At 45.9% G+C, this 12,837-nt stretch overlaps 1 protein-coding gene across 1 annotated transcript; it reads right to left on the bottom strand.

Moving 5' to 3' along the window:
• Window positions 1-373: 373 nt before the first annotated feature.
• On the bottom strand, window positions 374-1,136 carry Sptssb (serine palmitoyltransferase small subunit B). Its single transcript, XM_048346023.1, has one exon. It carries the CDS (start codon window positions 1,109-1,111, stop codon window positions 815-817), a length of 297 nt encoding a protein of 98 aa, XP_048201980.1. The 5' UTR covers window positions 1,112-1,136; the 3' UTR covers window positions 374-814.
• Window positions 1,137-12,837: the final 11,701 nt, after the last annotated feature.

Raw genomic sequence — 12,837 nt, 5'->3', positions numbered from 1 at the left:
ATTCTACTTCTAGTCTGTTTGCTAGCTTTTCTTCCTGTAACCCAATCCATGTTCTCTGTGTTCCTCCCTGGAGTGAAAGCTCCAAAAGAAAATAATTCCATTTCTCATTTCCCCCCAGTATCATTCAAGGCAAAGTAACATCAAAAGCCACACTATCTGCATTTATTTGAATTATATTTTGTTTCTGCACCTTAAAATGAGTATGCATTATAATATTACTTACTTATGTAAAATCAATGTTGTTCATGTTAAACTCTTATAAAACCAGACCTTGAAGCACTTAAAGTATTACATGAAGCAGATCTGAAAGAAAAGAGCTACCTCCAGCAATTTTAGATATTAGTAGTTAAATAGAAAAATACAACAGTGGGGGTGGGTTTCATATAATTTATTCACACCTTATACTATACATTGTAAACAAGAGTAGGAGAGTTTTAACAGACACCTCCAAAGAAATTATTTCCTTGTACTACATCCTTGAGTAGAGAGTAGATATTGGGAGTGTTTTAACTATGAGCTTGGTAGGTTTCTCATGAATCAATTTTCCAGAAGATTCTTCTAGGGAACCTCTCCTGACTCAGAAAGAAATTGAAAGGCATAGATTTGAATTGAAAGAATGTGGGAGGTGAGGTAAAGTCATTGTATTTTTCCAGGGCCCCAGGCACAAGGTAGCATGTGCAAAAGAAATGAGGCAGACACCTGGTTGCAGCTGCAGGTGTGCTGCCAAAGAGTGCGCACAGAAGAAAGAGCAGGGCAGGAAGCATGTGGCTGTGGAAAGATGGTGGCGGTGAGCAACATGAATTGGCAAATGGGATCAGCTGGAAACTGGATTGTGAGAGCCAGAAAATTTGGAGAAAAACTCCCAAGCCAGGCGAATGTGGATGGGGATGAAGACGTAGGCAGTGTACACTACCATGGCTAACACGGAGAACAAGATGGTGTTGAACATTGACTTTTCCCAGGGCTCCATCACCGAACAGCAGCTGATGATCTGGTACTGGAAATAGAGCCATGCAAGGTAATCCTTCACGCGCTTGAAATCCATGGTCAACCACCTTCGAGCGGTAGGGAGTCTCGGCTGTTCGGGAAGAAAAGAGATGCAAAGTAACATAAATTGCTAAATGCAGACTTGGCTTGGTTTTGCATAATCTCAGCAGGTTAAACACGTTTCAAAGATTGGGAAAGATCCTGGAGCAGACTATTCACAGTCACCAGTTCTAAAGGACAACACCACACTGTAGGAGTAAAGCTTTCCTGATTTCTAGGCAAAGGATGACCACGTGACCAGCCCCAATTTAAATCTCAGGGGCTGAGTCTCGACTGGGCTTTCCCGGGAAAAATCCTGCACAGCCAGAGCTGGCTCCACTTCCCACACAGATACAACCCATTCTCACATGCACGTGCTAAGGTATTGTAAGTGAAAGCTGCATTTAATCCTCTACCCCATGGGAGACCAGCAACATATGGTCGAGTGCCACATATCAAAGTTCAGGAAAAGATTAAATTAAAACAACAACAACAACAAAACACCCAGGAAGTTGGGTTTGTATGGAGTGCATGTGATAAAAATGGAATATTGGGACCGTAGTTAGGCTAAGTCGTTCAAGGCTAGCCTGTGCTACATAGTGAGAGCCTGAGTCATAAAACCAAATACATTACTGAAAGACTAAAAACTGTCTTTAAATCCCTGCTGCTGCTGCTGTGCAAGCTTTTTTGAGACACCTCCTTCTGTGTTCCTTGTTCCTCCCCACGCTGGCTGCTGACCATGGAGCAAAGGAGAACAGGGTAAGGCCTAGGAGGGCAGAGGGGGGGTGTGAAAACCCATCTGCGCTGCTGTCACAGTGTGCCTGAGGCTGACTAATTTAGAAAGAATAGAAATGGATTTCCTTCCACCAGTTCTGGAACAGAACTGTCCCAGATCAAGATGCCACTGGGTTTGGTGTCCAGCAAGGGCACCTTGAAGTCTCTGTCCTTACATGGCTGAGAGAACAGAGGGACAAAGAGCCTGAGCACCGTAAGAACCCTCTTTCATGAAAGCCTCATTCCATTCACAGAGGAGGGGTCCATTACTGGATCACCCCCAACATACAGCTCTCACCTCCTAATGCTGGGGAGCTGGAGATGGTTTTGTAATGGGTAGGTCAGATCTGGCCAGCGCCATCATTGGCTGTTGAGGGGTGTCAGACTGACTCCATCTCAGATTAGTTAAAGAGAGCAGAAGCCGACTCCATCTTCACTAAGATCTCCCCCGCCCTATCCAGGGAAGTTCCCCTTCGCTGGTGTAAGATTGTGTGAACTGCTGGACCACCTGGGTAGTGAAGGCTCAAGGTTAAACCTGTGCCCTCCCATGAGTGGGAGTATCCACCTTCGCCATGTGAGCCCTGCCAAATCTGTGTGCCAAGTCTAACTAGAATGATAGGTTGGTTCAAACAGTTGCTAGGAGGCAGATTGTGACTCCATTGGCCACTTGTGTGTGACCTGGCACACTCTGTTAGTGTCGTAACTTCATTGGCCACCTGCGTGTGGCAGGTTGACCATGTGGTATTTGCCTTTATAACCTGACCCAGAGCGTGGCCCAGGGCACACGGTCCCAGCTCCCGAGTCTGAGCTGCGGCCCTGGCCGGCCAGCCTGCTTTGTACAGTTGTGGTTCCAGCTCTTGAGTCTGGGCCGTGACCCTGGCCAGTCAGTATACTTTTTACTTCCCCAATAAATCCATCTTTTTACTTGAGGCGAGCACTTTACCACTAGGCCACATTCCTAGCCCACCACCTTTTTACTTGAGACTGTCTCTCAGTGGTGGGCTCTTGGAGGGATGGGGGATCCCCCTACCCTCGGACCCCATTACATTGTGGTCTCCTCCCTTGGGGGGACCCCATTACAGGTTTCATCTGGAATTCTGGAAAGAATACAAACATTCATACTGCAGTGGGGCAGGGTCTTCAAGGGGGAAGGGTTATTCCACCAGTCAAGACTTCCCGCAGTCTCAGTGAAAATTAGGAGTTTCAATGGGGGAGATTTTGGCTGTCTTGCTAGACGACTTGATTTCTAAAGCTCCTATTCAGGGTATCCATTCCAGCCCCCTCCTAACGATCTAGAAGTGGGGTCAGTGCCAAGTAACTGGCGAGTATGGAGTCTGTGAATTCAGAGTGACATTGGGGTGATACACCTCACACAGAGCCAGTCCTTCCCCTTAGGAAGTGCTGGGGAGTCAGATAATCAGACCATATCATCAGACAAGCTTGTAATCAACTATGGTAAATGCCCTGAGGGAAAAGGGCCGAGCAAAACGGGCTACCGGAAAGATCCAGAGCCAGCTATCTCTGAGGAAAAGATGCAAGAAAGGATTGCAAGCTTAATAGGTAAAACGGGAAGTGGAGGATTAGAGAAAGGTGCGGATGGAAGTGACAGCTTGTGGGGAGGGTAGACGGAGGGAGGGTTTGGCAAAAGGCTGGAGGACTGAGGCGCAGAGCTCGAGGAACTCTAGATGCTAAAGCTAAGCCAAGTTGCATGGGCTGTTTTTTCTTTAACCTGTGAGTCAGGGGGCCCCAGGCAGTGGGGAGGGAAGGGATGGGGGTATTAAGTGTGTAGAACACGTTGTATTCAAAGACAAGCAGACAGTGATGTGGAATCTTATGCATTTTCAGAAACACCTTGCCTTGTCTTTCCAGGATCAGCTGTGACGACTGAGAATCTATTTAAAATATTCTTAGTATTCTTCTCAGTCTTATAAAGGAGATAATACTGCCCCTTTCGAAATACCATGGACTTTTCCTCCCTGTGGTGTAGTGTTTTGTTTTTAAGTGCCCTAGTTAATCTCCTGGCCCTTGCTTTCCCTTCTAAAATTAACTCTCACGAAGTCCAGATGGCCTTGGAAGAGATCCAGGGCCCCAGGCAGCCAGCTAAGTTGTATCCAGATTCCTGAGCTATTGATTCTGTATGACAATCGGGGCTCATTCTTTACACTACTGGGAGCTAACCAATCGATAAGTCTGAAAAAAAAAAAAAAGCGATGTAAGTCACACTAACACCAAACGGAGAGGTTCAGTGAGCTCTGAGTTACAGCTACCTCGAAGCTGCCATCACTAGAAAGCTGGAAATCTCAAGTCTACTTCTGCACATTCACAACTTCAGTAGTAAGTTAAGATTTAAAACCTTATTTCCACAATCTCTCCAACTTCTCGGTTCACACCGCCCTCTGGGTGGCCACTTCTCGTAGGTGAAAAGAGTTTATATTGTTCCATCACTTGAATGTTGTCAATGCTTCCCAAAGCTCCCTTCTCCTTGGTTCATTTTTTTTTCTTATTGGTGAGAAGTGAATTTAAAGATTGCTTATTTGCCATTTCTTATTATGAAAAGGTGAGGAGAGAGAGAGGGTTGGTTATTATTGGAAAGCCATCTGCTATAATCTATTCTAGAATGTGCAGTATTTTAAGGTTCTATAGTTACTTAGGTAATGTGTTTCTCCATCCTGGCAAATCCATTTTATACCCACTATGGCACAACATACATAATTAAATATAAGACTTTAGACAATTTAGTGACTGATGTGGATTGGGGAAATCATTCATTTATTAACAAATCCATTTGCTTCTGAATGGTAATTGTAATATGGAGGTCAGGTCAGGCCAGCGCCAAGGGGTGTCAGATAGACTCCATCTCAGATTAGTTAAAGAGGGCAGGAGCCGACTCCATCTTCACTAAGATCTCCTCCGCCCTGAGCCTCAGGGTTGGGAGTGTGCCCTGTCTGCTCAGAATCCAGGGAAGGGCCCCTTAGCTGTAATAAGATTGTGTAAACTGCTTGACTAGCTGAGTTGTGGAACGTTCAAGGTTAAACCTGTGCCCTCCCATGAGTAGGTGTATTGGCTTGCATCATGTGAGCCCTGCCAAATCCATGGGCCAAGCCTACTAACATGACAGGTTGGGTTCAAACAGATACTATAAGGCAGATTGTGACTCCATTGGCCACCTGTGTGTGACCTGGCACGCTCTGTAAGTGTGGTAACCTCATTGGCCATTTGCGTGTGGCAGGCTCGACTATGTGGTGTTTGCCTTTATAACCCAACCTGAGCGCTGGCAGGTCTGGGCTGTGGCCCTGGTTGGCCAGTCTGCTTTTTACGGTCACAGCTCCCAAGTCTGGGCTGCGACCCTGGCCGGTCATTTCACTTTTTACTTCCCCAATAAATCCATCCTTTCATCATCTTTTTGCTTGAGACTGTCTGAGTGGTAGACTCTTGGAGGGATGGGGAATATTCCCCCCCCCCTTGGGCCCCATTACAGTAATGGGCTCAGAAGGACTCCCCCAAGACATGGAGAGCAGGAAGTCCTCTTCTGACTGGGTGAGATCAGTGAACCCATGCCAGGTGCGTGAGGGATCATGGGAAAATCCTAAAGGAGGCTGAGAAAAGATGCTGCCCAGGGGAAATAGGAGGCCAGATCATCCCAGGAAACAATGACCTGTGGGTAACCTAGCCTCACATTCTCACAAGACAGTGTGACTTTAATTCATATCCCCATCAAGCCACACAAAGAACTAGAAATGTTTGCCTTATTAAAATATACCATGACTCTCTCTGTTTATATGTTATGTGCATTTAAAAGATAATTGCTCACCTGGAACAAGAGTGAGAGTAAAGTTTCTTTTGTAAAAATGGTTCCTCTAAATTTGACTTTTAAAGCTCATTAGACTTGTTTGTTTTTGGTGCCATCCTGGAGCTTGGACTCAGGGCCTGGGTGCTGCCCCTGAGCCTTTATTTTTTGCTCAAGGCTAGCATTCTACCACTTGAGCCACAGCCCCACATCTAGCATTTTGCTGGTTGGAAATAAGGGTCTCACCAACTTTCCTGCCCAGGCTGGCTTTGAACCGTAATCCTCATATCTCAGCCTCCTGAGTAGCTAGGATTACCGGTGTAAACCATTTGCTCCTGGCAAACATCTCATTGGATTTTTAATGAGGTTGTGCATTTGCCTGTCTTCAAGGTGGAGTGGCCCGGGTGTCACTGTGTCGTGCCTTTGGCTCCAATGGTGATGCTAAACTAAATATTCACCTTGCCTCAAATTCTATCTGGAAATTCGAACCCCTCAGAGCAACAGCAGTGGGAGGAGGCAGGGCTGTGGGCGGTGACGGAATCTGCCTGGAGCACCCCCTGCTTCCGCTTCCGCTTCCATTTACCCGGTGAACATAGCTACTGGTGTGCTGGAATGTCACTCAGTGTTCCGTGGACCTGCAAAACCCAGGTGACACCAAGGACTGGTGCCTTCCTGGCTCCTCAGAGCCACCCCGCCCAATACAGAAAATGACCTCCATTTGCCAGGTGAGGAGACTGAGGCAAACCAGGCATGGCCTTTGCCCTCAAGGGTGGGCAATATATATTTCCAACACCAGAATGCCAGAGTCTGGACGGACTGCAAAGAAAAGTACTGAGCTCCTGAGGCAACCCTGAATTCATGTGGAATTGGTGGGCGCTAAATCAATTTGCCAAACTAAGTTCAAGTTGACTGATGTGTTGGGAGCCATGCTGTGAACTGACACAGAGAGGGAATGATTTCCCGCATCCTTCCAAGTGAGGGATCACCTGGACAGCCAAGAGGGCCTGGGAACTGGCTGAGAAGGCGTGGGGAAGGTCCTGCCTTGCCTCAGTTTCCCAGAGTCTCCTTGCACAAGCCTCACTGAGCTTCTAGCTCACATTTCGGTTCCACAACTGAGATTCTGAATGCGCATTTATTGCGGGTCTAACTGGAAACTGGCAAGACCTAAGGCTCCAGTGTCAGTAAGGCCACAGCTGAGAAGCCCATTTTCTACAGAAGAGAAGAAGAAGGCCAGGGAGTGTGGAGGGCAGACACAAGGCAGAGCTTTCCTGGGTTCAGGGAAGAGAGAGAGAGAAGGGCTACTGTAAGCTTGGGATCTGAGGAAGACCTTCTGCTAGACAGAATCAACTGAATGGAGGAATGAAGGTACAGGGGCAGCCAATAGCACCTGGGACTCGGAAGTCCCGGAGAGGCTATTTCAGAGTCAAGATGGAGGGTGGGTGAGCTGTTTGGTGCCTCTGGTGTCACTGCTTACCAGTCACTAGGAGGTTTTTCTCTACTTGAGGCTCAAGGGGACAACAGATAAAGTTTCTCTGCTAGACTAAGGGACAAAACTCGATTCAGGACTCTGGGATGGGACATCACTGCAGAAGACTTCATCAATCTGTGCCATGGGAAGCTTGCTTTGTCTCGCTTGACCTAATGAACTAGCTTCCCCTCCCGTCTCCTTCCCGTGAACACTTCGTACTGCTGCTGACGCTAACCTGAGTTCAACTCACAGATTCCATTTCTCTGCTTGAAGGCGCTCAGTAGTTCTCCACTTCTTACAAAATGAAGCGTTTGTTTCCTGCCCTGTATGATCAGCTCTCTCCACTTCACAGCTTCAGCTTTTAAGTCTTCTATAAATGCCACTGGTTCTAAAGTTTCTATACTCGTTGATTTTATTTTTTTCTTAGAAGGCACCGAGGTTTGAACTCAGGGTATTGCACCTGCTAGGCAGGTGTTCTACCACCTGAGCCATGTTCCAGTCCGTTTTGCTCTGGTTATGACTACTATTATTATTGTTGATCTGGCCGCTGTCTCTTTAGCTTTTTAGCTCAAGGCTAGCACTGAGCCACTTGAGCGACAGCTCCATTTCCAGCGTTTTGTGGCTAGTTGATGATAAGAATCTCATGAACTTTCCTACTCAGGCTGGTTTGGAATTGTCATCCTCAGAGCTCAGCCTCCTGAGTAGACTGTCATTATTATTATTATTATTTTTTAGTCCTGGGCCTTGGACTCAGGGCCTGAGCACTGTCCCTGGCTTCTTTTTGCTCAAGGCTAGCACTCTGCCACTTGAACCACAGCGCCACATCCAGCTTTTTCTGTTTATGCAGTGCTGAGGAATCGAACCTAGGGTTTCATATATAGGAGGTAAGCACTCTTGCCACTAGGCCATATTCCCAGCCCTGTCATTATTTTTGTAGTATGGTTTCATCCCCTGCCCCCATCCTGAAATCCTGAACCTCAGTTCTTCTAGGTATGCTTCCCACTGTAACTAGGACAATAAGTGCACGGCCACCAAACCCAGCATTGATATTGGGCATCTTGAACGTTTTATGCTTAGAGCTGCAATACTCTTAATTTCAGTCTCCTGAAGAGCTAGAATTAAAGGTATGTGTTACATTTCTAGGTCTTTGTTAAGGAAGTTCTGTCCTGTGCCAAGGAACCCAAGTGTTTCTCCTACTCCTTCCTTTAGTGTTTTCAGGGTGTCTGTTTTAATTTCGAGGTCTTTGATCCATCTGGAATTGATTTTGGCGCAGGGTAATATATAAGGTTCTAGTTTTAGTTTGTTGCATGTGTTGAACCAGTTTTGCCAGCACCATTTCTTAAAGAGGCTATCTTTCTTCCAGACTATTTTTTTTTTAGCTCCTTTATCAAAGATTAAGTAGGCGTAGTTCTGTGGGTTTATTTCTGGGTCTTCAATTCTGTTCCATTGGTCTTCAGGCCTGTTCTGGTGCCAATACCAAGCTGTTTTTATTACTATAGCTTTATAATACAGCTTGAAGTTTGGTATTGTAATTCCTCCAGCACTGTTCTTTCTGCTTAGGATTGTTTTTGCTATTCTGGGTCTTTTATTGTTCCATATGAATTTCTGGATTGCTTTGTCTATTTCATTAAAAAATGGTGTTGGAATCTCAACAAGTGGGCTAAAGACTTAAAAAGAGACTTCTCTGATGAGGAAAAGAGAATGGCCAAGAGACATCTGGTAAAGTGCTCTACATCACTGGCCATAAAAGAAATGCAAATCAAAACAACATTGAGATTCCACCTCACCCAAGTAAGAATGTCCTATATCAAGAAAACTAACAATAACAAATGTTGGAGGGGATGTGGCCAAAAGGGAACCCTACTTCATTGTTGGTGGGATGTAAACTGGTTCAGCCACTCTGGAAAGCAGTATGGAGATTCCTCAGAAGGCTAAACATACAGCTTGCCTATGACCCAGCAGCCCCACTTTTGGGCATCTACCCAAAAGACCACAAACAAGAACACACTAAAGCCACCAGCACAACAATGTTCATCGCAGCACAATTTGTCATAGCTAGAATTTGGAACCAACCCATATGCCCCCCAGTAGACGAATGGATCAGGAAAATGTGGTACATATACACAATGGAATTTTATGCCTCCATCAGAAAGAATGACATTGCCCCATTCGTAAGGAAATGGAAGGACTTGGAAAAAATTATACTAAGTGAAGTGAGCCAGACCCAAAGAAACCTGGACTCTATGGTCTCCCTTATTGGGAATAATTAGCACAGGTTTAGGCTACACACAGCAGAGGATCACAAGAGCCTAAAAGCTATGCCCCTATGAATGCATAAGATAATGCTAAGTGAAATGAACTCCATGTTATGGAAATGAGTGATATATCACTGTTGTAATCACTTTCAACATGCCATGTGAAACCGTAGCTTCTATTTTTCATGATCCTCTTGTATCCGCTTCCTGTGGTTGTACCTGCACTATCTGTGTATCTTATCTGAGTACATTGGAAACTGTATACTGGTATTAGAACTAGGAAATAGAAAGGGAATACCAAAATCGAGAGACACAGGGTAAAAAAAGACAAATGACTACAAAAGCAATACTTGCAAAACTGGTATAAATGAACTAAACAACTCATGGGTGGGGGTGGGAAAGGGTAAGGGAAAGGGGGGAGGAGGGAGGGGAGAATGAGGGAGGAGGTAACAAACAGTACAAGAAATGTATCCAATGCCTAACGTATGAAGGTGTAACCTCTCTGTACATCGGTTTGACAATAAAAACTTAACAAAAATAAATAAATAAAGGCATGCATTACCGTGCCTGGCCTAAAAGCCTTGATGTTTGGTTCCTGGTCTTTTCTTTCCTCCTATCTCATGCCCTTTCTCTGAGAGGTCAAATTCTGTTTACTTTCATGACATAGCTGGTATATCTTCTTGTCTAAGAAACATTCTTACAAGACTCTCCTCCCTGCCGAATCAAATCCACTGCCTCCTGACTTATGCCTCACTTCCCTCCACATTGCAACACTCGCACCATCTCCTCATCAGACGGTGGGTCGTGGCGCCGGTCTTCAGGGACTGACGTTCCGCTCCTGACGTCCAGTGTCTGACTGGGGACTGGTTAGCTGGCCAGCTGACTATGATGGACGGAGAGCGTCACACTTGGGCCTACGTAACAGTTCCCCAGCCTCATGCAGGGCCTGTGCAAGGGGCTTGTGCACTCACAATGAACTGAGAGCGACTTTTGCACCCTCAGAACCATCTGTCTTCTCCAGGGATGGAAGGGAGCTAGAGCTATTTAAAATAACAATAACAATAACAAAAAGTAGCAAAGGCTCTTTTGGTTTCTCACACTTAAAAGTTCAGGCTCTGTGGGGAATAAGAGACACTTGTGAAGCCACCTTAAAGGCCATTAAAATGGCTTTTTACAAGTGTTTGTTTTAGGTAAGTAATAATTTAAGATTACCAGGCAGGAAAGTGGTTCTAATGGAAATTTTAAAAAAAATCCCAGGCTGGGAATATTCAGAGTCCTAAATTCTGTTCTCCTCTACTTCCCTCCCCTTCTTCCCTTCCCTTCTCTCTTTTCCCCTTGTTCTCTTTCCATTTCTCTATTTTACTTTGTATCTTAGGTATTGTTCTAAAATAATGCTGTTTGACAGATTGTCCATGATCAGAAGGCACATAATTAGTAACTTAATAACTAAGGCCACCTGAGGGATAGAGTAAGAAGTGAGAGGTTGGGATGTCTGGATCTTTTTACAAGCACCAATCAGGTTCGAGTCAGGGCAAGAACAGCAATGGTTCCTATTACTTGTAGAGCGGTAAACCTTTTGACGGTTTGTAAGACTTTCCTAACATGCAGACTCCAAGAATCTTTGAGGAATGCCTTATTAGGATTTTCCCCCCAACCCTGGGAGGGCTTATCTGATTTCTAGGGAAAAGTGCAGCCTGTATGTGTGTGTGCGGTGAACCGCATGCTACCTTAAAACCAGATCGCATGGAAGACACTGCAACCTCTACACAAATGTTTGGTTGTGTCTTGGGCAGGGCCCAGCTGCTCACATATGGATATGCGCTGGGCTGTCCTTCCTGGTGGCTCTCCCCTCTGGGCCTGAGTCACCAGCTCCCGCTGCCTCCTGGGAGCACAGTTTCATCCACAGAGATGTAGACGTGTGGTTTCTCATTGCACCAGAGCCCACACACACTTTTAGTCTGCATGGTTAATGGCGGCATTTCATGCTGCAGCTGCTCAAGAGCTAGGCGTCACAGCCCGCTGGCTTTCTGAATACCTTGCTCTCAGTTTTCTGGGTGTGATCCTGACGTGTCCACTGCCCCACATAAAGTTTCATGCTTGCTTAACATCTGTCTGCAAGTTGGCTTTCTGTCTCAGGTGTCCTTTGGCAGCCAGCTTCTCACGGTGCTGGTGAAGTGAATATTGCAAGTCAGACTCTAGGTAGGACTTAGAAGTCCAAGTTTTTAGTGAGCTAAAAAAAAAAAATACTTCAAAAAGTTTGTGATGAATCAAAGCAAAAGAAGAAAAGGAAATCCACTTAGAAGCAATGAAGGGGTTTTCTTGACCCACTCATGATTAGTTGGGTAATTCTACAGAGTCCCCAGAGAGGAAGGGACAAACTATTGTATTGCTTTTAGGCAAGGAATTTACTCTAAGCCTGGTCCTGGTGGCCCAGGCCTGTAATTCTTGCTACTCAGGAGGCTGAGATCTAAGGGTTGAGGTTCAAAGCCAGGCTGGGCAGGAAAGTCCGTGAGATTTTGACCTCCAATAAACTACCAAGAAAGCCAGAAGTGGAACTGTGGCTCAAGTAGTAGAGCACTAGCCATGAACAAAAAAACAAGGCTCAGGGACAGTATCCAGGCCCTGAGTCCAAACTTCAGGATACACACACACACACACACACACACACACACACACACACACACACACACACACACACACTCTGACCCGAATGATGTCCCAAAGGAAAACACTTTAGCCACAGTGTAGCAAGTTGTTGTTGATACAGTGCTTTGGGGCTTTGGATCTCACCCTAATGTTTTGGGGTTTTTTTTGGCCAGTCCTGGGCCTTGGACTCTGGGCCTGAGCACTGTCCCTGGCTTCTTCCCGCTCAAGGCTAGCACTCTGCCACCTGAGCCACAGCGCCACTTCTGGCCATTTTCCATATATGTGGTGCTGGGGAATTGAACCGAGAGCTTCATGTGTAGGAGGCAAGCTCTCTTGCCACCAGGCCATATTCCCAGCCCCACCCTAATGTTTCTAATAGTTCTTGACTTAACAAAAGCGGAACAATAGAAAACGTTTGTCCAAGGACCCAGACCCTTGGGCAGCATGGCGTGGGTTCAGAACTGTGACTGCGAGGCAGTTCTCTGTTTTGTTTCACCACACCCTGATACGCTTCCCAGGAAGGACTGAAAGCTGAAGGAGAAAATTTGGAATTTGATTTTAATGAAAAATGTCATGCTACTTTGTGGCATACTGACTTCAGATTAGTTTAATTTCACTGATGTATAGCTATCAAAAGAAAATATGTGGGCTGGGAATATAGCCTAGTGGCAAGAGTGCTTGACTCGTATACATGTAGCCCTAGGTTCGATTCTCCAGCACCACATATGCAGAAAATGGCCAGAAGTGGCGCTGTGGCTCAAGTGGCAGCGTGCTAGCCTTGAGCAAAAAGAAGCCAGGGACAGTGCTCAGGCCCTGAGTCCAAGGCCCAGGACTGGCAAAAAAGAAAAGAAAATACATAGCCAGGCATGGGCGGCTCACGA

This window comes from Perognathus longimembris, chromosome 5 (assembly GCF_023159225.1).
Source record: "Perognathus longimembris pacificus isolate PPM17 chromosome 5, ASM2315922v1, whole genome shotgun sequence".
Lineage (NCBI taxonomy): Eukaryota > Metazoa > Chordata > Mammalia > Rodentia > Heteromyidae > Perognathus > Perognathus longimembris.
Note: the sequence above shows the minus strand (reverse complement) of the source record. Positions and strands in the feature narration are given on the sequence as shown.

Coding starts and splice junctions, on each gene's coding strand:
- Sptssb (XM_048346023.1), bottom strand. CDS start 1,111: ATGTTACTTTGCATCTCTTTTCTTCCCGAACAGCCGAGACTCCCTACC.